Source organism: Barbus barbus, assembly GCF_936440315.1.
Source record: "Barbus barbus genome assembly, chromosome: 12".
Taxonomy (NCBI): Eukaryota; Metazoa; Chordata; class Actinopteri; order Cypriniformes; family Cyprinidae; genus Barbus; species Barbus barbus.
Window position 1 is genome coordinate 11,282,141 of NC_136740.1, and position 24,893 is coordinate 11,307,033.

Genomic DNA, 24,893 nt, shown 5'->3' on the forward strand with positions numbered 1-24,893 from the left:
ATGCATTAAATAGATCAAAAGTGACCAAATATTTCAAATAAATGCTGTTCTTTTGAACTTTCTATTCATCAAAGAATCCCCCCCAAAAAAATCACAGCTTTCACAAAAAATATTAAGCAGCACAACTGTTTTTAACATTGCTAATAATAATAAATGTTTCTTGAGCACCAAATCAGCACATTAAAATTATTTCTAAAGGATCGTGTGACATTAAAACCTGGAGTAATAGCTACCGAAAATTCAGCTTTGCCATCACAGGAATAAATTACATTTTAAAATAAATTGAACTAGAAAACAGTTGTTTTGAATTGCAATAATATTTCAAAATATAACTGTTTTTAATGCATTTGTTTATCAAATAAATGCAGTCTTTTTGAGCACTGGAGACTTGTTTTAAATGATATATATATATATATATTTAAATAAATTGAATTATTAATCACATGCTTTCAGGTAGCAACTTTGACCTAATATAAAAAGATTATGAGATATTAAAGATATTTTCATAGAGTTTGACAGTTTTAGCAACTCAGGTGAAATGCAGGACCTCTCAGACACTGTGTAAGTCAAGTAAAGAAGGTAAAATTTCTAGTTTTTGTGTTGGCTAGTGTAGTTTTTACCACTACAAAAAACCACACATTCATTTAAAGCTGTGTATCATGTGTCTTGTATTAGCAGGGACATTTCTGTCAAGCAACTTTTGAAACAGCATTATAGAAGCACCAGCAATAAACATATATTCTGTACTGTACGTTAGAGGTTTGATTATTTGCATGTCACTGATGTTGCCTAATTTACAATGACCAACCACCTGCAGAAAATAACGGATTTTCCATTTCAATCCACAAGTCTGAAGGTCTGGAGCCACCAAATCCTTTCAATGGATATCAAAAGACCACCATTTGCATGAAATACTGTGCTGGCATCCCTACAACGTATAACTAGCTTAATCAGCTAGATTAGATATAGTACATTAGGTTGTAGAGCTTGGTCGGAAAAACAAGAACACATAAACAGGTCTATTTACAGGACGGCAACATTCCGGAAGAAATAATACTTTCACTATCTGTGGTCATAAAAGTAATCAACAAGGTCATCAGTCTTCACTAAAACTATAATAGTAGTCAAAAAAACAACAATAACTAGCATGGAATCTCATGCTCTTCTAAGTATTTTAGTATTTTATTCTTGCTGGTCACCTTGCCTAGAGAGGTTTTAATATTGTCCAATCAAACCTTTTGACCTGTGGTAAGGGACCTGCTGGGTAATTTCTCTCAAAATGAGATGCTGATTTTCACAAGCTTCATGAAGACAAAGTACAAAAAAACATTTGCAATCAACATCTGTCACATTCTCCCGAGTTTTAGATCTTCCCTCAGAAATTTCCTCCTGATGACATGTATTTTATATGCAAATCAGACATTATGAGACAAAAATGTAGGAATTAGGGGAGAATGATGAGGTATCATTTGTCACGTAGGATAAATGGTGCACTATTCTAGTGATACATCACTAAAACTAGTTTACTGTGGCAGAACTCACGGTTGTTTGCGACACGGCAGAAGTCTTCCTGCAGTTTGGATACATCTATAGGCGAGTCTAGAGGTTCATGGTAAGTCTTCTCATTGGTCAGGTCTACTGAAGAAAGGTTGGGATTGGATGCATGGAGACGGGTAGAGCCTGATGAGATACAGCTCGGAACCTATAAAAATTAGGAGAAAATACCAGGTCAGTGGTCAATGATGGTGCTATTCATTTTGGCACAGAGAGCACTGCGAGTTAAATGGCCTGGGGAAAACATGACAAGAAATTTATCTTACATGCACTAATACTTAATGGTTCTTTGTGTAATACTTAAGGGACTATAAAACGAGGTGTGACTATCATTGTCATCACACTATTCATGCATGTAATACGTCAGCAAATCAGCTCAATAAAACATTACGTTACCATTAAAAATGCATGGCTCTCTAGTGACTTGAAGTATTCATGGAGTGATTCATAACTGCCTTGTAGGTTTACACAAAGCCTATTTAAAGGCAGTTTTATGTTTTAATATCTGCAAGTAGAAGGTCACGGATCACCTGCAGGGTTGTTTTGTTGTCTTTCCCGTAATTCTTGGGATGCCATTTTCTGGGATGTCTCTTCTCTTTTTTGTATGTTGAAGCCTATAAAAAATGCTAGAAAGTGAGACTCTGTTTTTATTTTCCTATCATTCCCTCAATACATATTGAAAGCCTTTTATTAATCCACTAAAACAGAAGTTTTATACATATCAGTTAATGACAGATATAATAGATTTAGTTTTAATTTATCAGTATTGGATATATATTGGCTGATATTGGAAATTGAACTGTGCATGCTCATTTCCCATATTTCTACATTTATATAACTTTGCCATCTTATAACACTCATCTAGCAAGTTCATACTTAAACACACTAGTAATTTAACTTTAACTTAAATTAAGTGTAATCTTTAGCAAATCTCGACATAAATATCCATTTTCATACGATACATTAACATTTTGTGATGCCCAAATTCACTTAATGACTGATTATAGTTGTTTAGTGTTTTATATTAAAATTATTTGTACAAAATAATATAGAATATTGGCCATCTATTGGCTATTGGGGATAACATGCAAAAAATAAAATGTAAATAGAGGAAGAATTCTGTGACAATAAGTGGATTAATGCCCAGCATCAAGTTTGCTGATTTATAACCAGCTTTGTATTGTTACAATATCAGCAGTATGTGTAAATGAACAATGTGTACTTGCACCCAGATCCCTCCAATTAGTTGTCGGCCAGACGACACAAAACAAAAAGCTGCAAACTAGCTGAAGACAACATTTACATTCACAGGAGCACAAGTAAATAGCAGTTGTAATAAAACAAGGTGACCCATTTGGCAGATGAAAGGACAGCTTTCTGAATTATAGCTCATCAGCGGTTATGTGGAATAATTTGATTTATGACTGCAAAACTCATCGTGGCTATCCTTCTGAAATTGTGCTATCAACTGAATGATTGTCAGTTGGGCCGTAGGCAAGAACATTAACAGCATCCACAGGCACAGCTGGACCGCTGCCTGAGGAAATAAGACTGGCCTTTTTTGAGGGCAGCAGTTTTAAAGATCTGAAAAAGTTAGTCCAAGTAAAATTAGAAAAATCCAAACTAATACTAATTCAACTAAATACATATTTGTTGGATATGTATAGAACACTTTATCTAACTCTTCTGATATATGACTTAATTATTGATTGTTAACAAAAATAAAATATTTTATAATTACTATTATAATTTTGTGTGTGTGTGACATGTAACCTGCAGAGCATTGATGGCTGGGGCGGAGTAGGTGCGGTGTAACACCTCCATACTTCTTAACAAGTGATTCAGTTCCAGCAGCTGAGCCTCACATACTGAGAGTTCTGAGAGAGAGAGACAAAGAACATTGTGCAGTAAAAAGCTGCAGACACAGCATTTTCAGAGTGAGGTGGATTCATAAATTAGTGTGTGAGTACCTTTGGTGCACCTGTCCATGTCATCAGAAGACTGGAGCCAGGCGGTCACCTTGGCCTGACTGGTAAAAGATACCGGCGAGTGGAAAGAGGACTGCTTTGCAAGAGAGGCACGCTACATAAAGAGAGAAAGAGACAGAAACATAGACAGAAAATGATTGAGGTGAAAGAGAGAAAGAGTATATACAAGTTCTCCTGTAATAAATAAACTGTTGGACATTGTTATTGGACAACAGTGTTGGGGAGAAACTAGTAAAGTGTAGTGGAATTAGGCAATTTAATTACAACATAAATGTAATTGTAATCAGTTACAGTTTCTGAGAAAAAAAATGTGTAGTTAAATTACAGTTACTTATAAAAATGTTAACGTTTACAAAGGGGGTTCCATCTGAATATTCCTTCACATGCAGATTTGATTAATTTCTTTCCCAAATAGCATTGACTGCTCTAAAATATGAGACAAAAATATTTCAGGAGTTTAGGAGATAGAATAGCACACATTTTATTTACTATTTGCGTTTATGTACATGCTTTATTTTTTAGGATTATCTGTTTTTTTAACAAGGTATTGTCATAGCTATGCAAAGATTTGATTTCAAAACTGTTTCATAGCTATAAAATTATTTCTTGTTATGATTTTAAATCTGTATATAACCTGAGAATGATCTCAAAGTAAAAAGAGGTGCTAAAGTCTGATTTTGTGGTGGCTGTGCTTTAAAATTCAAGTGATGAAGGATTTTGAAAGTCTGATAGTAATCAGTGTTGAGTACTACTTTAAGGGTAACACTGCTTGGTTTACATTTTTGAAAATGATTAACAGTTGAAAATGTTACTTTGAAAATGAAAAGTAACTGAAATAGTTACACTACTTATTACATTTTAAATAGAGTAACTTGTAATCTGTAACCTGTAACTTAAGTAGCCTTCCCAACACTGGTAGACAAATTAAATAAACTAGTCATAGCGTGAAAAATGCTTTTTGAGAGACTATTTTGTGAAAGTTGCCACAAATTGACAGAACGTTTAACCTTGAACAGTCCTTTAACATTCTCTCAAAGTTAAAGCACTTGCACAGTCTTCGTCATTTTATCTGGCATTTATCTTTCCATCTAAACCCTCTACATGTCCCAAGGTGTTACCTTTCTGATGGACTGACTGTCAGGTATCGTGGGGGAGGAGGTGAGGGGGTAATGAGGGTGGAAGAGCGTTTTCTCATGAGGGAACATGGCGATCTCATTCTGCCTGTAAAGTCTGTGGTGACGCAGCTTAGAGACCCATTCATCAAACAGCTCCTGGGACTTGATCTGCAAGCACAGTTAAAGGTTCAGGATGAAGGAAACCAACTCAATCAGGATTCAGGACTCAAGCTGTTTTTCTTGACATCGTGTAGCTGCACTTTAAAATGGTCCAGATGAAGGTTGACCTCACGACTTTGTATCTGAAAGACCTGCTTCCTATTCCTGAGATCAAGAGTTCAAAACGCACTTGGAGAAAAACAAACTAAAGCTGACGAAACCTATTTTGTCTCTTCAACGGTTCTCTTTAAAAGAGGATTCACTACTTGGGAGCAGAATTTCATTTCAGACTCAGACTCTCTGTTGGGGTTTATAAAGCTTTCTCTTATTAAACTTAATCTATTTTGGGATTGTAATGATTTGCTAAAAGCTTTAAACATGATAAAATTATATACTGATAACAGTATAATTTAACACTATTAACCATAATAACCTATAAGACAATATCGCAGTTTATATAAATTTAACAAGAATTTCATGAAGTATCAAACGATTTTAAACATTTAGACAGTTACATTTATTTAGAACTTTATATTAAGCAATTTTATATTGACATCAAAATTTGTAACTATATTTAATGAGAGAATTCTGGGAAATGTGTTTTTCCAATACGCTTAATGAAATGAAAATTACTCATTAAGATTACATATTAAATATAATTAAATATGTATGTTTGTATATATGTATACAAATTTTATTAACTAATACAACTAACTAGTCTAATTAACTAGTGTAATTCTACTTAAATTGTTATTAGAACTGTAATTCGAAGTTAAGCACAATTACATTTAATTAGAATTGAATTTCAGAATTAAATTAAAAGTTTTAATGCATATTACCTTTAACATTCCATTAATTTAAACTGAATTATACTGGGATTTAAAATTCATTCTCAGTTCAGTTCTGAATAACAAAGTACATCAAATATTTTTCTCACATAGCCACAAAACTCCATTAAAGAAATCATAACCCCTTTCAGTGTTACTTTAATATAAGGCTAAAGCAAATCTCCTGTACCATCATAATGTAACATGCTTTTCCTGTGACTGCAGAACATTCTGACTCTAAGACCAGTCTAATACTATAATTGTTGTGATACCTTCAGGTGATAAATGTTTTCCTCGGCATCCAGATCAATACACTTGGCTTTCTTCTTAATGGCCATGACGGACAGTCCCACATCAATGCAGCCGTGGAGCTTGCCTTTCTCGACCTGCAAAGCACAAAGCACAGACAGAAGGTGTGACCTATAAATATCACACCTACCTTGTATATCAATACAACAGATGCTACTTTGTTGCAATGTACTCAAATTACTACTGAGCAAATATGTTGCTCCTGGTTAAACCTCAAATGAATATAGATTCAAATTGATTTCTTGCCTCTTGTGCTTTTCCACAAATAATTAAATCTACTGCATCCTTTCAAAAATACAACAGTGATACAACAGCTCTAGTCATCCCATCTTACTGTGGTTATTTCATAGGTTTGCAAGAATGACATAGAAGTAGGGATGAGAATTGTGAAGAATTTAAGTATTTGATTCTATTAATAAATCTTTTAGCATTTATAAGGAATAAATATTTGAAAAAAAATTCTTTTTTTTTTAAATATTAAAAAAATAGTACAAAACACATAAAGTGTATCTTTAACTACATACTGACATATAACTGACCAGTCAATAACTACACTGATTAGTTAAAAATATTCATTAAAAATTACCTGCTCAAAATTCTGAATTTGGGAGCATATAGCCCTCTATAAGCATATTGTGCATTCAAAACACTAAATTTCACAAAACGTGACAAGTTTGCAGGACATTAAATGCAAGAGCGCTCAGGCTAATTTTGGTAATGGATAACCTTGTCAATGATCCATTCTCACAGGCACATTCAACTAGTGCCCTTGATTTAGAGGCCAAAAAGGCTCCAGCTACATCTGAAAGATATATGGCAGGTTGAATACGTAAGTTCATTATAATTTAATACCCTGGCTCTAAGCGTCCACTTCATAATGCTGTTTAGGAGGGAAGACTGGCATGAGGGAAGGTAGGTTGTATAACAGTTTCTGTTATGAAATTTACCGCTTTACATTTGCAAAATATCGGCTCTAGATGATACTATCAAACCCTGGGGACATTAACTTTGATTTTACATACCCACAGCTTGAGGCTTTTATCAGCAGGAAACATATATGTGACCCTGGACCACGTCTTAAGTTGCTGGGGTATATTTGTAGTAATGGCCAAAAATACATTGCATGGGTCAAAGATTTTTATTTTATGCCAAAAATCATTAGGATACTAAGTAAAGATAATGTTCCATGAAGATATTTAGTAAATTTCTAACCATAAATATATCAAAACTTCATTTTTGATAAGTAATATGCATTGCTAAGAACTTTTAAAGGCGATTTTCTCAATATTTAGATTTTTTTGCAACCTCAGATTCCAGATTTTCAAATATTTGTATCTCAGCCAAATATTGTCCGATCCTAACAAACCATACATCAATGGAAAGTTTATCTATTCAGCTTTCAGACGATATATAAATCTCAATTTCGAAAAATTTACACTGGTTTTGTGGTCCATGGTCACATATTGACAAAAAGATGGAGGTTTAGGACCTCTAAAGATTGCTGGAGCTCTGTGAAGACTTACATGATGGGGAACTGACCACTAAAAGTCCTGAGTGCTTTAGTTCAATGGATTGAGTGAGTGTGTGTGTGTGTGTGTGTGTGTGTGCATGTGGGCCTTTTAGACTCACATCAGCTGCGCATTTGGCGTACTTCAAAATGCCCTTGTCCAAGTAGAAGAATCTCTGTGAAGAAAGCACAAAGAGGAGAGGACAGAGGAGAAACTTGGGTCAGATTTATTTGGTAAATAATGAATGTCTTCTCAGGGGATGCTTCTGCACTCTTGATGAATGAGAGGCTGTGTATTGTTATGCCTCTTTTCTGTCTATTCTTGTATTCACTTTTTGTTTGAAGGGGAATATGGGTATTTTTGGAGAACAGACCTTTGAATGGCTTACTCAGGGTTGTATCTGAATATTAAACTGGCATAGAAGAAAGTATTTTTGCATCAAAACATGCTAACATCACCTTTAATTGTGTTTGTGTGCTTAAATTGAACAGAATGAGTGCTTTAATTGTCAACACTGAAAAAAGTGAAATGACTGTGTCATTTATTTAAAGTGCATTTTTATGTTGGTCTAATCAAAAATCACAATTTCTGGTGTAACCTGTTTAGTTCAGTTTGGCTAAAATCAAAAAGGACTTATCATTGAAAAAATTAAAAGAAACAACTCTGTTGATTTGCAGCTTTAATGACTACAGACATTATTGTGGGTTTTATGAATGTTTCTGGCGTTTTCATTGTTGTTGTTAGTCCATAACAGACAAGATTATGCATATTTGAAAAGGGCTGCACAATAAACATTAAGGTCTTTCATCTTAAATTTCATATTATAGCTCATTTAGTTATAAAAATTATAAAAGTTATAAAAACCTCAAAAATTATTATGTTGACCTACATTAAAATTTGATTAAGTGTGATTTTTATAATAAATAATTTCTATAATCTGTATGAATGTTTTTGTCTACAAAAAATAAATATTTTTTATTAATATAAAATCAAAAAACCAATTTAGCAGTACCAAATTGAATAATTTTTTAAGTGGAGAGTCCATCAGAATGAGTGCAATGTGTTCAGGCAGGTTAGCACGAAACCGCTCAGATCTGGAAATCTCTGCACTAATTTATCTAATTATTCCACTTTTTCCAAATATTTAGAATTAAACATTGGTAGAGGCATTAATGCATGGCTATTTCCTACATACCTTGTGCCAGCCTTTCATTGGCCACTTTCTCTTCTTCAGCATGTAGCCAGCCTGCTTCTCTGGCTCCTGAACATAGGAAAGACCACCACGCAAACCCTCCACAATCTCCCAGCTGTCCTGTACAATTCAATTCAATACAAGCACACACTGTACAATGAAACAATATAGTGTTTCTAACTCAGTGACTATAAAAAGTTGTTCTGTCAGGATCCTGCCCTCACTGTCTTGTCTGTGTTTCATGTTTCTGTTTGTTTTGTGTTTGAGCACATGGCTCTGTCTTTGTTGTTGTCTGCCATGTGCTCCTCCTGTCCTGCCTCCTTGTTACCCATTACCACGCCCCCTTCTTTAGTCCTCGTTGGTCTGAGTGTTGTCATCTGTCCCTCTCGTTCTCTCCTTGTTTGTTTGAGTGTTGTCACCTGTTCCTCATGTTCTCCTGTCCTTTATATTGTTCTCCCTTTCCCTCTTGTTTTGCCAGTTCATTGTGCTACGTCAGTGTTTATTTGCGCTGTTGTTTGTAGATTTAGTCTCCCGTCAGTCCCCAGTCTAGTCTAGTCTAGTCTAGTCTTGTCCAGCAGGCTGGGCTACCGGTCTCCTCCCTGGGTCTGTCACACTGCTAGGCCTGTGCTGAGCCTGTGACATCACTAGTGTGGAGTGTCTGGCCACCGCTGCTAGCCTCCAGCTTTGCTGCCTTCACTGCTCTCTGGTGGTCTGCCATCCTGGACTGGACTCTGTGGCCGCTCACCTAGGCTGCCTGTTGTCATTCATTCCCTGCCTATTGTCTGGACTGTGTTCTCTCCCCTCCTCACCATCTCTTGTCCTGTCTGTTGTTTTGTTAATAAACTGTCAACTCTATCCTGCATTTGAGTCCTCTCTCATATAAACCCTTACATGTTCATAATAAATGTTTTTATAATGATGAAAAACATGCAATGTGAAATCAGAGAGTCACCAAGTAAAGAAAAAAGTGAGGAAGTCACTTGACAGAGTAATGTAGAATATACATTATGGTTATTTAATATATAAGTAAATTAATATATACACTTTCAATTATTTTTCATGATATATAGTGCTTTCATGACATAAAATTAATTATCATGATATATAAGATTTTGGTCATACAGCACACTTATTATTTGTGTGATAAATACTGTAGATATTTGGGGATTTAAAATGAATGATGAAAGTGTGGATTGAAAAGTGATGAAAATTGTTAATAAATTTACAGAAAATGTTTTAGAAAGACATGAAGGCAGCAGGGCTAGAAAAATGTTTTAAAGTTGCTCCAAACTTAAGATTCTTCTCCCCTTTTTTCAGAACACACACAAAAAAATCAATCATCACATTCCAGTATTCCATTCAAATTATTTATAGGTTTACTGCTACACAGATTGTCATTTCTTTATTTTACAAACAGGACATTGTGAATAAAAGCAGAAACAAAAGTCCCAATGCAGAAAGTCATGAATTTAGAATAAAATTCAGAACCAACACAGACCATATACACTCTTAAAAATAAAGGTGCTTCAAAAGGTTCTTCACAGCGATATGGCTAATATCCATTCAGTCAAAGGTTCTTTAAAGAACCATCTCTTTCATACCTTTGTATAATCTGAAAAACCTTCTTTCATCACAGAGAACCTTTTGTGAAACAGAAAGGTTCTTCAGATGTTAAAGGTTCTTTACGGAACCATTTAGATAAAAAGGTTCTTCTGTGGCATTGCGAAACACCTTTATTTTTAAGAGTGTAATGTATATACTGTATTAAGCCGTACTGATCCAACATTGATAAAACTCAGAAATGTTTCTTGAGCACCAAATCACCATATTATAATGATTTCTAAAGAATCGTGTGACACTGACTGAAGACTGGAGTAATGATGCTGAAAATTCAGCTTGGCTATCACAGGAATATATTATATTTTAAAATAGATTAAAAAGAGAAAAGTGTCTTTAAGTGAAGAATTGCTATACATTAGAAGCTTTGAGGAAAGCCTTTATAAGGAGATGGTTTGGGCGTATGTTATACAAATGAACTGCAGGAACAAGGTCACTTATTCACAATATTCTGGATACATCAATATAAGACTGTGGATAATTAACAATGTGCATACTGTTCTCAATCAGGTGGAAATTTAGAGAGGATAGATATTCTCTTTATTATTTAGAGCACTGACAGACGGGACAAAAATATGGGTCTTCATTCTCCCTCTTTAACAAACTCTGTCTCTTCCTCAGGGCAAGAGCTGCACTGCCCAAACACACACTCAGCAATTCACTACATCAAGGACAACTTTCAAAGAGACATCTCTATAGCCAAGGACAAAACCCAAACATGCATTAAGAACCACAGAGTGCGACTAATGAAACCAACCGCTCTTACACAACAGCTCAAATCAAAGAGCAACACAACCTTCAAGGGATACTGCGTTATGACAGTGAAACAGCCCAGCTGATCAACCAACCCTTGTGAAAAGGAAGAACACTTTAGAATAATTTTAAAACTTATAAGACTTATTAGAGAATATACTTTTAAATATTAATACTAAATATAGTGTTTTCAGACAATAATTGCATGTTAATTGTAAAAAAATGTAATAGTTTAAATGCAATTAGCTGAACTTTAGTTATTTCTTGACTCACTTAACTAGGACTTAAGTACATCTTTATATGTAATACACAACCTGAATTCCAGAAATGTTGGTACGTTTTTTTGGTACGTTTTTTTAAATTTGACTAAAATGAAAACTAAAATACTTTCAAATCACATGAGCCAATATTTTATTCACAATAGAACATAGATAACATAAACTGAGAAATTTTACAATTTTATGCAAAAAATGAGCTCATTTCAAATTTGATGCCTGCTACGGGTCTCAAAATAGTTGGGACGGGGGCATGTTTACCATGGTGTAGCATCTCCTCTTCTTTTCAAAACAGTTTGAAGACGTCTGGGCATTGAGGTTATGAGTTTCTGGAGTTTTGGTGTTGGACTTTGGTCCCATTCTTGCCTGATATAGGTTTCCAGCTGCTTAAGAGTTTGTGGTTGTCTTTGACGTATTTTTCGTTTAATGATGCACCAAATGTTCTCTATAGGTGAACATTCTGCCAAATGACTAAATGTAAATGTAAATGTATAGGTGAAAGATCTGGACTGCAGGCAGGCCAATTCAGCACCCGGACTCCATGTTTCAGGAGGTAGAGGTTTGCATGGGGTTTCAGAGGGGGGCGGGGTGATTTGAGTTCAGGGCTCTCACAGCCTGGGGGAAAAAGCTGTTGAGCAGTCTGGCAGAGCGGGCTCTGATGCTCCGGTACCGTCTTCCTGATGGTAGGAGCTGGAAGAGACTGTCTGAGAGATGGGTGGAGTCCTTCACGATGCTGTTGGTTTTGCTGGAGCATCGTGTAAGGAAAATGTCCAGGATGGAGGGGAGAGGGGCACCGATGTTCACTGTGCCTGGAGGGTCTTGCGGTCAGTAGCACTGCAGTTCCCGTACCAGACAGTGATGCAGCTGGTCAGCACACTCTCAATGGTGCCTCTGTAGAATGTGGTGAGGATGGGTGGAGGGAGACTCGCTCTTTTCAGCCGGCGGAGAAAGTGTAGGCGCTGTTGTGCCTTTTTGGAGAGTGACATGGTGTTGGTGGTCCAGGTGAGATCCTCTGTGATGTGCACCCCCAGGAATTTAGTGCTGCTGACTCTCTCCACAGTCGAGCTGTCGATGGTCAGTGGGGGGTGGTCAACGGAGTTTCTTCTGAAGTCCATCACAACCTCCTTTGTCTTCTCCACATTGAGGGACAGATTGTTGGTGCCACACCATTCAGCCAGCTGTGCCACTTCCTCTCTGTAGTGCGTTTCATCGTTGTTGCTGATGAGACCTACCACTGTTGTGTCATCAGCTAACTTGATGATGTGGTTGGAGCTGGACTTGGCAGTGCAGTTGTGGGTCAGCAGTGGGAAGAGCAGCGGGCTGAGCACACAGCCTTGTGGGGCACCTGTGCTCAGTGTGGTAGAGTTCGAGGTGTTGTGGCCGACACGGACTGACTGAGGTCTTCCGGTTAGAAAGTCCAGGATCCAATTACACAGGGAATTGTTAAGGCCCAGCAGGTTTAGTTTATTTATGAGCTGTTTGTGCTGAATGCCGAGCTGAAGTCAATGAACAGCATTCTAACATAGGAGTCTTAATTTTCTAGGTGGGTAAGAGCCAGGTGGAGGGTGGGGGAAATTGCATCGTCCGTAGAGTGGTTTGGACGGTATGCAAACTGGAGCGGGTCGAGTGTGTTGGGGAGGCTGGTTTTGATGTTGTGCATGACTAACCTCTCAAAGCACTTCATCATTATTGGAGTCAGTGCTATGGGACGGTAGTCATTGAGACAGGACACAGGACACAGTGTTTTGATAATACTACAGCATTGTTACACCAGTCTTTGTTGATATACACACACAAGCCACCTTCGCGGGTCTTACCAGACAGTGATGAATCTCTATCTGCTCGGAAGTTGGTTAGCTCGTGCAGCAGAATGGCGGAGTCCGGGATGTTATCGTTTAGCCATGTTTCAGTGAAAACAAACACACAATAATCCCTTGCCTCATGCTGTGTAGACCGACTGAGTTGAATTAAGTCCAGTTTGTTTTCCAGAGAGCGAACGTTTGAGAGCATGAGTGTTGGAAGAGCCGGTCTTGTGGGGTTAGCTCTTAGCCTAACTCATATACCTCCGCGCTTACCGCGCTTCCGTCCTCTCTCACACCGCTTGCGACGCTGCCTTGTACGGGTAGCGTCAGTAGGCGAGGCCGCTGTCTCGAGGTCCGGCTTCAGCAGTAAACAAAGGTGTCCCTCCTCTTTAGCCCGGAGGACAAAAAGAATGTCAAATTTGGACTCGTCTGACCATAGAATACTTTTCCACTTTGAAACAGTCCATTTTAAATGAGCCTTGGCCCACAGGACACGAAGGCTTCTGGACCATGTTCACATATGGCTTCCTTTTTGCATGATAGAGCTTTAGTTGGCATCTGCAGATGGCACGGCGGATTGTGTTTACCGTACAGTGGTTTCTGGAAGAATTCCTAGGCCCATTTAGTAATGTCAATGACAGAATCATGCCAATGAGTGATGCAGTGTCGTCTGAGGGCGTCTCTGAATATTTTGATGTTGTTATGCACTGTAGATAATGAGATTTACAAAGCCTTTGCAATTTGACGTTGAGGAATGTTGTTTTTAAAGTATTCCACAATCTTTTTACACATTCTTTCAAAGATTGGAGAGCCACTGCCCATCTTTACTTCTGAGAGACTTTGCCTCTCCAAGACATCCCTTTTATGTTACAGACCTGATGTCAATTAACTTAATTAGTTGCTAGATGTTCTCCCAGCTGAATCTTTTAAAAAATGCCTTGCTTTTTCAGTCCTTTGTTGCCCCGTGCCAACTTTTAAAAAAATATTGGCTCATGTGATTTGAAAGTCTTTTAGTTTTAATTGTATTCAGATTTAAAAAATGTCCCAACATTTCCAGAATTCAGGTTGTAATAATTGCGTTATAAACTAAAATATACTAGAATGTAATTTTTTATGGAAACTTGTATGTCATGTCATGTTTAAACTTGTTTGTAATTATACATTTGTAATGAAGCTGCAATTTAATACATTCAAAATATATTAACTTTAAATAATAAAGTAATATAGAATAACACACTATAGTTAAAATTATAATCATGTACTTTACATGTGCTTTAGAATACATCAAAAATAACCAAAAGATTATTAAAATATGTGATCCTGGACCACAAAACCAGTCATTAGGGTCAATTAGCCTTTTTCACACTTCTGCGTTTCTGGCTTTCGGATTGGCGCTTGCAGGGTAAAGGTTTTTCTGGTGACAACAGAGGCCGTACTTAACAAGAATGAATTCAAGAATCAAAAGTCTTTTTTTACAAATTAGATCCTATGAAATGCTTGAACTGCTGGTACTGTTCTCTACAAAGCGCAAACACTTCACAATTAACTGTTTGGTCAGCTCGGGTGTGATAAGGACCCGAGCAGCCACAAGGAGGTTCACAAATGCCGGAGCGAAGTTGGAGTCCACAAAGATGTTTATTTAGAGCAGATGTGCAAAAATGTGCAAATAAATAGAACTGAGAGCTTACAACACCGATTGATATAAAAACAGTATAAACTGCTAAGTACTAAGAACAATACTAACTCCCCTCCAATTCACTGAGGCTAGAGTTTTACATGCTTCACAGTGCAATCCCATTCACAAGCTCATTATCCGTCCTCCTTTGCAGTAGTGACGGCCATCTTAAATACACAGTTTCCCGCTCTCCCAAATTGGGACATACCATTTCTATAATATAAAAACTCTTGACTTTGATTCATACATGAGATTTAGAAACAAGAGCCTAAATAAATACAAATAATAATGCAAATCAAAAACGAATAAATCATAACATTTGAAATGCACTCATACATAGAATTAGCGTAAAATTAGCACTTTTACAAGAGTACATTTACTGCCACGCCTACTCGGCTGGATCAGAAATACATTCAAATAAAACCAAGTCGAAAGCAGTAAAGCAGTGATGGAAGGCAACTAAAGTCTCTCCATCACATCGGGTCATCACAAATACAAGTTTGTTTAATTCTAAACAGTTATAATTCAGTTAGCTTTGCCATTCTGTCCGTTTGGTGCTGGCTGTGCTTTATGAATCTCCATGTGATTTTTTTTCGCTATTATTATTATTAAGGTAATGCTGTATTTTCTACTTGCTCTCCTTTGCATTATTACTGTGTAGAACCTTGTCAAAACAAGAACACACACACATACACACACCTATTAACAGGACAGCACATTCCTGAAGAACTCCTTTCATTATCTGGGGCCGTAAAATTAATAAATTAGCAGCCCCGCACTCAACATCCTGTTCTGCTCTCCTTAACGTCTCACGAGACCCCTAAAAACAAGAATAGATTTGTGGAAAAAATCTGTAATGTATTTAAAACAGGACTTCATGGTTGGTTCTTATCACTTAACTATAATTCAACCAGAAACAGGACCAAGACCTCGGTATTTGGAAATGATCTCCTGACCATTAACGCATAAATTCAATGATGCTATCAACCGGGAAGACCCTTTTACGATGAGTTTTACAGACACACAAAAGTGACATTCCCATGACCTCCCGTTTCTCTCCAGCAGGGAAACGCGCCTTTTCTTCTTATTGGCAGAACAAAGAAAATCAGACCTTTATAAGTGTTCCAAAAGGACAAATAATAATTGTTGCTGCTACCAAAAGTAATATATATATATATACAGTTGGGCAAAAAAGTATTTAGTCAGCCACCAATTGTGCAAGTTCTCCCACTTAAAAAGATGAGAGAGGTCTGTAATTTTCATCATAGGTACACTTCAACTATGAGAGACAGAATGGGGGGAAAGAATCCAGGAAATCACATTGTAGGATTTTTAATGAATTCATTGGTAAATTCCTCGGTAAAATAAGTATTTGGTCACCTACAAACAAGCAAGATTTCTGGCTCTCACAGACCTGTAACTTCTTCTTTAAGAGGCTCCTCTGTCCTCCACTCGTTACCTGTATTAATGGCACCTGTTTGAACTCGTTATCAGTATAAAAGACACCTGTCCACAACCTCAAACAGTCACACTCCAAACTCCACTATGGCCAAGACCAAAGAGCTGTCGAAGGACACCAGAAACAAAATTGTAGACCTGCACCAGGCTGGGAAGACTGAATCTGCAATAGGCTAGCAGCTTGGTGTGAAGAAATCAACTGTGGGAGCAGTTATTAGAAAATGGAAGACATAAAAGACCACGGATAATCTCCCTCGATCTGGGGCTCCACGCAAGATCTCACCCCGTGGGGTCAAAATGATCACAAGAACGGTGAGCAAAAATCCCAGAACCACACGGGGGGACCTAGTAAATGACCTGCAGAGAGCTGGGACCAAAGTAACAAAGGTTACCATCAGTAACACACTACGCCGCCAGGGACTCAAATCCTGCAGTGCCAGACGTGTCTCCCTGCTTAAAGCCTGGCTCACACTGTGCGATTTTGGCCACAATTTGTTTGTCTGAGACAAATTTAGAAAATCCTAAAATCCTAAAAGATTCTTATAATCCTAGGCTAAAATCGGCTGTCTAGATCGCTGGTTTGACATGTTCACCGACAGCCGATTAATGGCCGTTGCGATAAATTTTTTCCTCCGATTAAATTCTGGCAGTGTCAGAAGATTTCAGACACTTTCCTGCAGTGTGACATCTCCTACGACGACCGTCAAACCAAGAACCAATAGGAGCACTGAACTTGATGACGCAATTAGCACAACAACTTCAAACCATTCATTATTTGTAAAAACAATATATGTACAAAGTAAAGTTTACTTAAAGTTTATTTATTAAGGGGCAGGATGTTTAAACTCGAATAACAAAATTACCTCAAGTTCGCTCTGTAGAACTGGAAGTCCATAAAGTCCTCTTTTGCCCAGCCATGACTTGCTCCACACACGTCGTCTTTTTCATTTTTTTTTTTTTTTAAATCAAGGCATGTAATTAATAAAACTAAGCTACACGTTGCTGTTGTTTGCTAGCTACCATTATAGCGAGAGAACGCGGGTCACGTATTGATGACGTAAAACTCCGGACAAGTCTTCTTGAGTACGTCCGTTTTTGTCGCGTCTTGACTGTCGTACAGTCTGACATTAAGACAACTGAGATCCTACAGTCTGACATGGGGATCATGTTCGTACAGTGTGACAAGCAGCAATCACAAAAGACTATTAAAAATCGCACAGTGTGAGCCCAGCTTAAGCCAGTACATGTCCGGGCCCATCTGAAGTTTGCTAGAGAGCATTTGGATGATCCAGAAGAGGATTGGGAGAATATCATATGGTCAGATGAAACCAAAATATAACTTTTTGGTAAAAACTCAATTCGTCGTGTTTGGAGGAGAAAGAATGCTGAGTTGCATCCAAAGAACACCATACCTACAGCCCGGCTCACACTGTGCGATTTTGGCCACGATTTGTTCGTCTGAGACAAATTTTGAAAATCCTAAAATCCTAAAAGATTCCTATAATCCTAGGCTAAAATCGGTTGTCTAGATCGCTGGTTTGACATGTTCACCGACAGCCGATTAATGGCCGTTGCGATCAATTTTTTCCTCCGATTAAATTCTGGCAGTGTCAGAAGATTTCAGACACTTTCCTGCAGTGTGACACCTCCTACGACGACCGTCAAACCAAGAACCAATAGGAGCACTGAACTTGATGACGCAATTAGCACAACAACTTCAAACCATTCATTATTTGTAAAAACAATACATGTACAAGGTAAAGTTTACTTAAAGTTTATTTATTAAGGGGCAGGATGTTTAAACTCGAATAACAAAATTACCTCAAGTTCGCTCTGTAGAACTGGAAGTCCATAAAGTCCTCATTTGCCCAGCCATGACTTGCTCCACACACGTCGTCTTTTTCGTTTTTTTTTTTTTTTTAACATCAAGGCATGTAATTAATAAAACTAACGGTACACGTTGCTGTTGTTTGCTAGCTACCATTATAGCGAGAGAACGCGGGTCACGTATTGATGACGTAAAACTCCGGACAAGTCTTCTTGAGTACGTCCGTTTTTGTCGCGTCTTGACTGTCGTACAGTCTGACATTAAGACAACTGAGATCCTACAGTCTGACATGGGGATCATGTTCGTACAGTGTGACAAGCAGCAATCGCAAAAGACTATTAAAAATCGCACAGTGTGAGCCCAGCTTACTGTGAAGCATGGGGGTGGAAACATCATGCTTTGGGGCTGTTTTTCTGCAAAGGGACCAGGACGACTGATCCGTGTAAAGGAAAGAATGAATGGGGCCATGTATCGTGAGATTTTGAGTGAAAACCTCCTTCCATCAGCAAGGGCATTGAAGATGAAATGTGGCTGGGTCTTTCAGCATGACAATGATCCCAAACACCGCCCGGGCAACGAAGGAGTGGCTTATTTTATGTCTTTCATATGCTTGGTGTGATTATTTAGAAGGTAGGATGTTAATCGATGCATTAACCCAGGTAGTATAAAAAATTAAGGTATGTACTTTGTGTATGCCAAATGCCTGTTGTTTGATATTGAATGAAAGCTAGTTGCGTCAATGATAATTTGGGGTGGATGAAAGTTGACTTTTCTCGTCATAAAGTATGATTAAAACCCTAACAGGAATCTGCTAGGATATGTTCTTCATTTTATGAAATAACTCAGTAAAGGATTTACGCACAGAAAACTAAGCCGTGCGGGGCGGGGCTCCGCCCTACAGAAACACTTGTGATTGGTTCAAACAGCAAAAGGGGCAGACTGAAATCAGCCCGATAAAGACAGACACCCAGCTTTGGCTAGTGCTGCTTGCTCGCGCGTTGATCTGCTTGAAACTTCGGCTCCTCATCTGACTGCGCTGTTAAGTGCTCTCAGCCATATACCATCTGGGGAGCAACCACTTCATCAAAATTGCGACCAAAGAAACTTTAACATCTGAAGCCGCAAGAACTGAAACAAATTTGCCAAGCGCGTCATTACGTCACAGAGAAGGCAACCGCCAATTGCAAGAGGGCATCCCCAGTGACATCACGCAACGACGACTTCAGCAGCCAATCCGCATCCGGGGGTTCCCTCAACCAGGAAAGGAACGAAACAACTCAGAGCAAGTAATCAATAATTCTCCATAATTCTGCTGGAAACTGGTTGAAGTAATTTTAAGAGTAAAGATAGAAAAGTTCTCTGCTTGAAACTCCCTCAGGGAAAGTTTCAGCACCTAGCAAAAGAGTGCTAGTTTAAGCTTTCTTCAAGTTCATTGCCTGAAATGTGTGTTTATGTGTGTACATATTCTGTTTTGTGTTATTTAGCTTAGTAGTATTGTAGAGTAGCAAATAAACTTTGATTTATAAAGAAATCTTTTGTCTGGTGCTATGTGATTTTCAAGTCTGAAACTATTTGCCAAAGATTGCGTTACCTATGCTCAAAATTACCTAATCAATTCTGTATTACCGTGGCCATGGGAATAAACTGAATTGTTAAGAGATACTGGTTTTAATGCTTGCTGGACAAGTCGTTAAGGAGGTATCGTTCATAAGGTATAAGTTGGACGTTTTGATTAATATCAATTAATCATACCAATATCGAATCGATACGACTTGATTTCCAGAAATTAAAATAATACTTCTAAAATTATTACAACTGTAATAGCGTAAATGTACGTTGTATAATATGCCCTGGGAAATACATATAAAACAAGAGATGACGCTGATTCGTGGCTTTATTCCTATTCTATTGGGATTACGTTGTTGTGTTGTGTTTAATATGCTTCAACCGGACTGAGAATTGTTTAATGTATTCTTGGAAAAATGTGCATCTGGTCATAAATGTTGTCAGTTTTAAGTAATTTATCATGATCGGAGACGGAGAATAGAAACCATCCAGCGCTATGTTAAGCGCATTCTCACGAGTCAGCGGTCTGAGTGGCCATATAAGTTGCAAACAAGTAAAATGTTATTTCTTTATAGATTATATAACAACAACTTGGAAAACAGACAAAACAGAAAAGGTAAGAAGCATTATTTGAGAAAAGGGCATACTGATATAGTGCAGACCTGAAACGGAACTAACTTTACCCTGCGCTGATGTAATTTCCGATTTTTGTGAAAAAGGCTAATTTTGACCCATACAATGTATTTTTGGCTATTGCTACAATTATACCCCAGCGACTTAAGACTGGTTTTGTGGTCCAGGGTCACATATAATGAATGTACATTAAAGTAAAACTTTTAATTTGGCATTATTACAAAATGCACATTTTAAAAGTGTGTTAGGAAGCATAGTCATGAAAGTATACTCTAAGAATACATGGCATTTTATTACATTAATATATGATATTACTATGTAATATCATATATTCATATAATATATTATACAATATTTGAATTTACTTATTAGGATTAACCCCTTGAGATTTATCATCTTGTTTTCGAGGGGGTCCCAAAATGCAATGTATCACAATCACAACATATATACATATATATATATATATACTGTACACACACGATACAAATGCACACATCTTTTCCACAAGGGACCCATTGAAAACTATCTTTTGTTGCCCATGTAGTGACACAAAGTATAGAGTTATACAGGAGCACTGAGTAGTCATAGAACATAAACTATAACGTAAATTATACAGAACCAGCACTCTCAGAAAGTATTTAATTTATTTGATAGATAATTCTGAGGAAATTTCTCTGAAGAAGTGGGCACCAGATCACCTGGTAGGATTTCAGCCCTCTTTGCATTACTTTAAACTCTACACAACATAATTCCATGATGTTGGTATTAAGAGTAACGTCTGCCACCCAAACAGTGAAACATATCTCCGCTTAGAAGGAGTAATGAGCTTTATAATGCTACCAAATGATGAGATTAGAGATTAGAGCCTCATAATCAGGTCAGCGTGTTCATCTGAGGAGAAGGACACGCATCCGCCCTCCAGAGCTCAGAGCATTTGAACGCACACATGTGCAGGTGTGCATATGCACACAGATATATTAAGTCTATACATAAGAGGAACAAACCTGTGTGAACGGTGATTGAAGACAAATAATGCATCCAAAGGTCTGAGAGCAGACTTTTGAACCCTGCTGTATTTATCCCTCATTTCCACAGAACATGATTAGTTCGCCACTAATTCCCTCAGACAAAAGCCTCAGGAAGAGTTTCGGAATTGCAATAAATGAAAAGAACAAGGGGCTGCTAAGTTTTTATTCATCAGGCGCTCAAGGCTCATTTCATAGATCGGTTATATTCGTATTTCCCACAGTTATCTGACTGAGAACAGAGAGATTAATACTGTGTTTCAGCACAGCGGGTAATGGGACTGATGAAGATAAAGTGGAAAGGCATAGGCTGAGAAATTTTTGGTTAAAGTCCAGAAACATTTTGTCTAGTCCACTGCTTTCATCTGTACTGTCGGAGAGTTTTTCATTTGCTTTCAGAAATTAAATTTAAAAAACCTAAGCACTATAAATATTTATACTCTAAAGGTCCTTTTTGTATGAAGCAAAGTATCAGGAGACGTTAAGGCAAGCTAGCCATCCTAAGACCTATAAACAGAACATCAGGCTCTTTGAACAAACACAGCTGTCTCGTCACTACATTTAAGCTAATATTTAGTAGATGCTTGTATCCATGGAATTTTTATTTTGATCAACATCAAGATTTTAATGTGAATAATTATATAAATATATAAAAGAAAGTATATTTCAGCCAAAACAGCCCTTAGAGTAGTTTTAGCATATACTGTGGATGACAATGTAATTTTTTTTGGTCTTGGCCGACTAGATCTACATTTCAACTTCTACATTATTGCTGCTTCTGCTGCTGCAGAGCAAGTAGCGAGACTTGTTACCGCCAAGACATACACAGACATGTAGCTGCTGAACAAATATAGATATATAAAATTGCCTGTAGCTGATCTAGACAGGTGGAGCTGGGGGAGGTGGAGGGTATCAGAGGTACTCTGATAGCACGCTGCTGAACCAGTTTACAGCAAAATCAGAATCAGATCATTTAAATGTTGACCAAATAAGCTCAATGGTTGCAGTTACAGCCTCCGTACAGATCGCGTTCTGCGTTCCCCTCGGTAAATTGTGTTCCGGGGTTCCCCTCGGTAGAAACCGCGATGTTTCCCCCTCGGGGGGGCCCCCTACTTCGTTGGGCCCTTAGAATCGTCCTAACCTTCACCCCCCTTATGGCGCCCATGTGTAAAGTAGGGCTGGACCAGAATTCGATTCGATTATTCATTCGGTGGGTTGGCAATTGATTTTCAATTTTGAGATTCAAAGTTTTTTTTTTTTCTCGAACACCTGGCATCCCCTGTGAAACGGTTCTCAGCTTCTCCGCCTGGCTGAACATCTGCACCAGCAACAGACCGTTTGCCAATGAAAGACGTTCGTGCTGACCTATAGCATGCATATATTTCATGAAAAATCTTCTATTATGAGCCCACTTGCCGCACATCTACATTTAAAATAATGAACTTAAGCGTGCAAAAGACGCAACATGTGAACGGACCTTCTGCTATCACAAAACCGAATGCGATGCATGCATTTTCTTTCTGTCAATTGTCCCGAGATGCGAGCAAAAGTCTTAGGTCAGCGTGCAGTAGCTCTTGTAGTGCAGACGAGATGCGCTGATGTGAAGCCGCTTTGAGAGAGTGAAAGAGAGAAGACGCGGTACAGCTGAATCATGCTGTTTTCAAATGACTGATTTAATCTGATATTTTGTGTGGATTTATTTACTCATCTAACCTACATGCTATATTCAATAAATGTTTGCTGGAATTTCACTCATTATAAACTCGAAAGCTGCGGGAATGAGTAAAACTATGCGATATACACACAAATTCAGGAGCTGATTAAATATAACTCTATTATACAGAGATTTGTGGAATAAAATTCCATGACTTTTACAAAACTTTTCCAGGCCTAGAAATTGCTTTTCACGACCGTACGAACCCTATAAAAGCAACTGATGCACGCTTTCAATCACTAAAGATTGGTCCTCTCCCTCCTCTAATCACATGCCGGATCCGTTACCCCGCTTTATTCCGGGACCTCTCAATTTACAAATTAAGCACTGGGCTACCTTATTAAAAGTATTGCTCTTAACAGACCTGTGTGTTTTGTATCACTAGTGCAGTGTCCGTTTTCGAAGCATATAAGCCCTGTCCGCGTGAAGCGTGCTACTTCCGGCTCGTGCTGTTCTGTAGAACAGCAATATTAAAAGTTTCACAATATTAAAAGTTTATTAATTCGGAACGTTTCGCGTGTCCATATTGCACCAAAATGCGACACAGCACTCCCTTAGGTCCTTAGCAACACACCCGTCATGCGTAAAGTCATTGGATGATCGGTTCTCGACACAATAAAAATTGCAAACAGACAGACAGATGCGCAGAGATTCCTGCTTTTATTAGAGAAGAATATGTTCAGCCCCCTCCCTTCGAAAGTTCGGTGTTGATTACTACCGAAGCTTCTAAGCTCAAAAATGGTATTCGGAACAGCCCTAGTGCAAAGAACACTGTATTCTGAATAAAGACTTTTTTTCTAGGATATTTTTTTACTTTTTTACAATAGAAGGGTGAGAAAATGCTATAAAACAGACTTTGTAGATTATATATTTCATGTCACACTGCAGGATGTCAATTTCCAAAAAGTATTTTACATCAACTACCTATTTACAGTCCCAGCGGGAAAAATATTAAACCTGAAAAATCAACACAACTGAGAGTCTCAATATATTTTCGCACACACTAATATAAAACAGTGGGAAGTCTGTGTCTGCTTCACCCTCAGTGCATTTGTATTTGATACTGCTAGTTAATCATTTTGATTGGTTTGCATGAAAAAGTTTGACATGTTCATGTTTTTTATTTTATCATCCACCAGGTAAAACTGATTGCTAAGAAAAGCCACAAAGCCACAAGATTTAAGGTTAACTGTTATTTCTCCAAAGGTGCAGGTTGAGTTATATACAGTTTCAGAAAAAAAGGTCCAAAAGCTGTCACTGAGACCCTTTCAAAAGTACAAATATGTACCTTTTAGGTCGTAATATGTACCCCTTAGGGGTAAATAAGGAACAAAGGTGTACCTTTTGAAAGCGTACCGCCCCAGTGACAGCTTTTGTACCAATTTTCAACAAAAGTGATATTTCTATGAATGTAGCTCATTGTCTGCTAAATCAAATGCATACACACTTACCTGTCTGCTGTCATGTTTGGAGGAGGAACTGCTATTGCTGTGAGATGGAGATGAGATCTTCTGGGACATAGTGGAACTTTTTTCCTCTGAGCTCATCTCCTGCTCTCAGTGAGAGGGAGAATATAAAAAGGAGAGGAAGAGGAGGAACTGGAGGAGAGGAAAAGAGGGAGGGGAACCGACAGCTCAGCAGTTGTGGGTCTCCATTTGCTTGTTCTTCCAAAGCTTGGACAGTGTTCGAGCCTGTGGACAGATGAAGAGAGACAGAAAGGATTGATCAGGAGATGTATGTGAAAGGGAACCTCAACCTGATGTCAGGCTTTCATCTGTACAGGTAATGAACACCACTCGCCCACCACAGGATATCAAATAGCAGAATTATCTGAAAGTATAAAGGCTTGGTCAGCAGGACACACAATCTGAGGGTTGTGCTGAGGAAGGCTTCTC

At 37.9% G+C, this 24,893-nt stretch overlaps 1 protein-coding gene across 3 annotated transcripts in view; it reads right to left on the reverse strand.

Annotated features, from left to right (window-relative positions):
- LOC306877705 (oxysterol-binding protein-related protein 3-like) overlaps nt 1-24,893 on the reverse strand; it is an 87,985-nt gene that overhangs the window by 20,305 nt on the left and 42,787 nt on the right. For all 3 annotated transcript variants that reach the window (XM_079429624.1, XM_079429623.1, XM_079429622.1), the window contains exons 2-10: nt 24,450-24,689; nt 8,656-8,772; nt 7,582-7,635; nt 5,916-6,029; nt 4,661-4,825; nt 3,525-3,636; nt 3,328-3,431; nt 2,085-2,168; nt 1,543-1,702 (exon numbers count right to left, since the gene is read on the reverse strand). In XM_079429624.1, coding sequence (XP_079285750.1) covers nt 1,543-1,702; nt 2,085-2,168; nt 3,328-3,431; nt 3,525-3,636; nt 4,661-4,825; nt 5,916-6,029; nt 7,582-7,635; nt 8,656-8,772; nt 24,450-24,545 — 1,006 coding nt within the window. In that variant the 5' untranslated portion in view covers nt 24,546-24,689. The remainder of the gene's footprint in view (nt 1-1,542; nt 1,703-2,084; nt 2,169-3,327; nt 3,432-3,524; nt 3,637-4,660; nt 4,826-5,915; nt 6,030-7,581; nt 7,636-8,655; nt 8,773-24,449; nt 24,690-24,893) is intronic.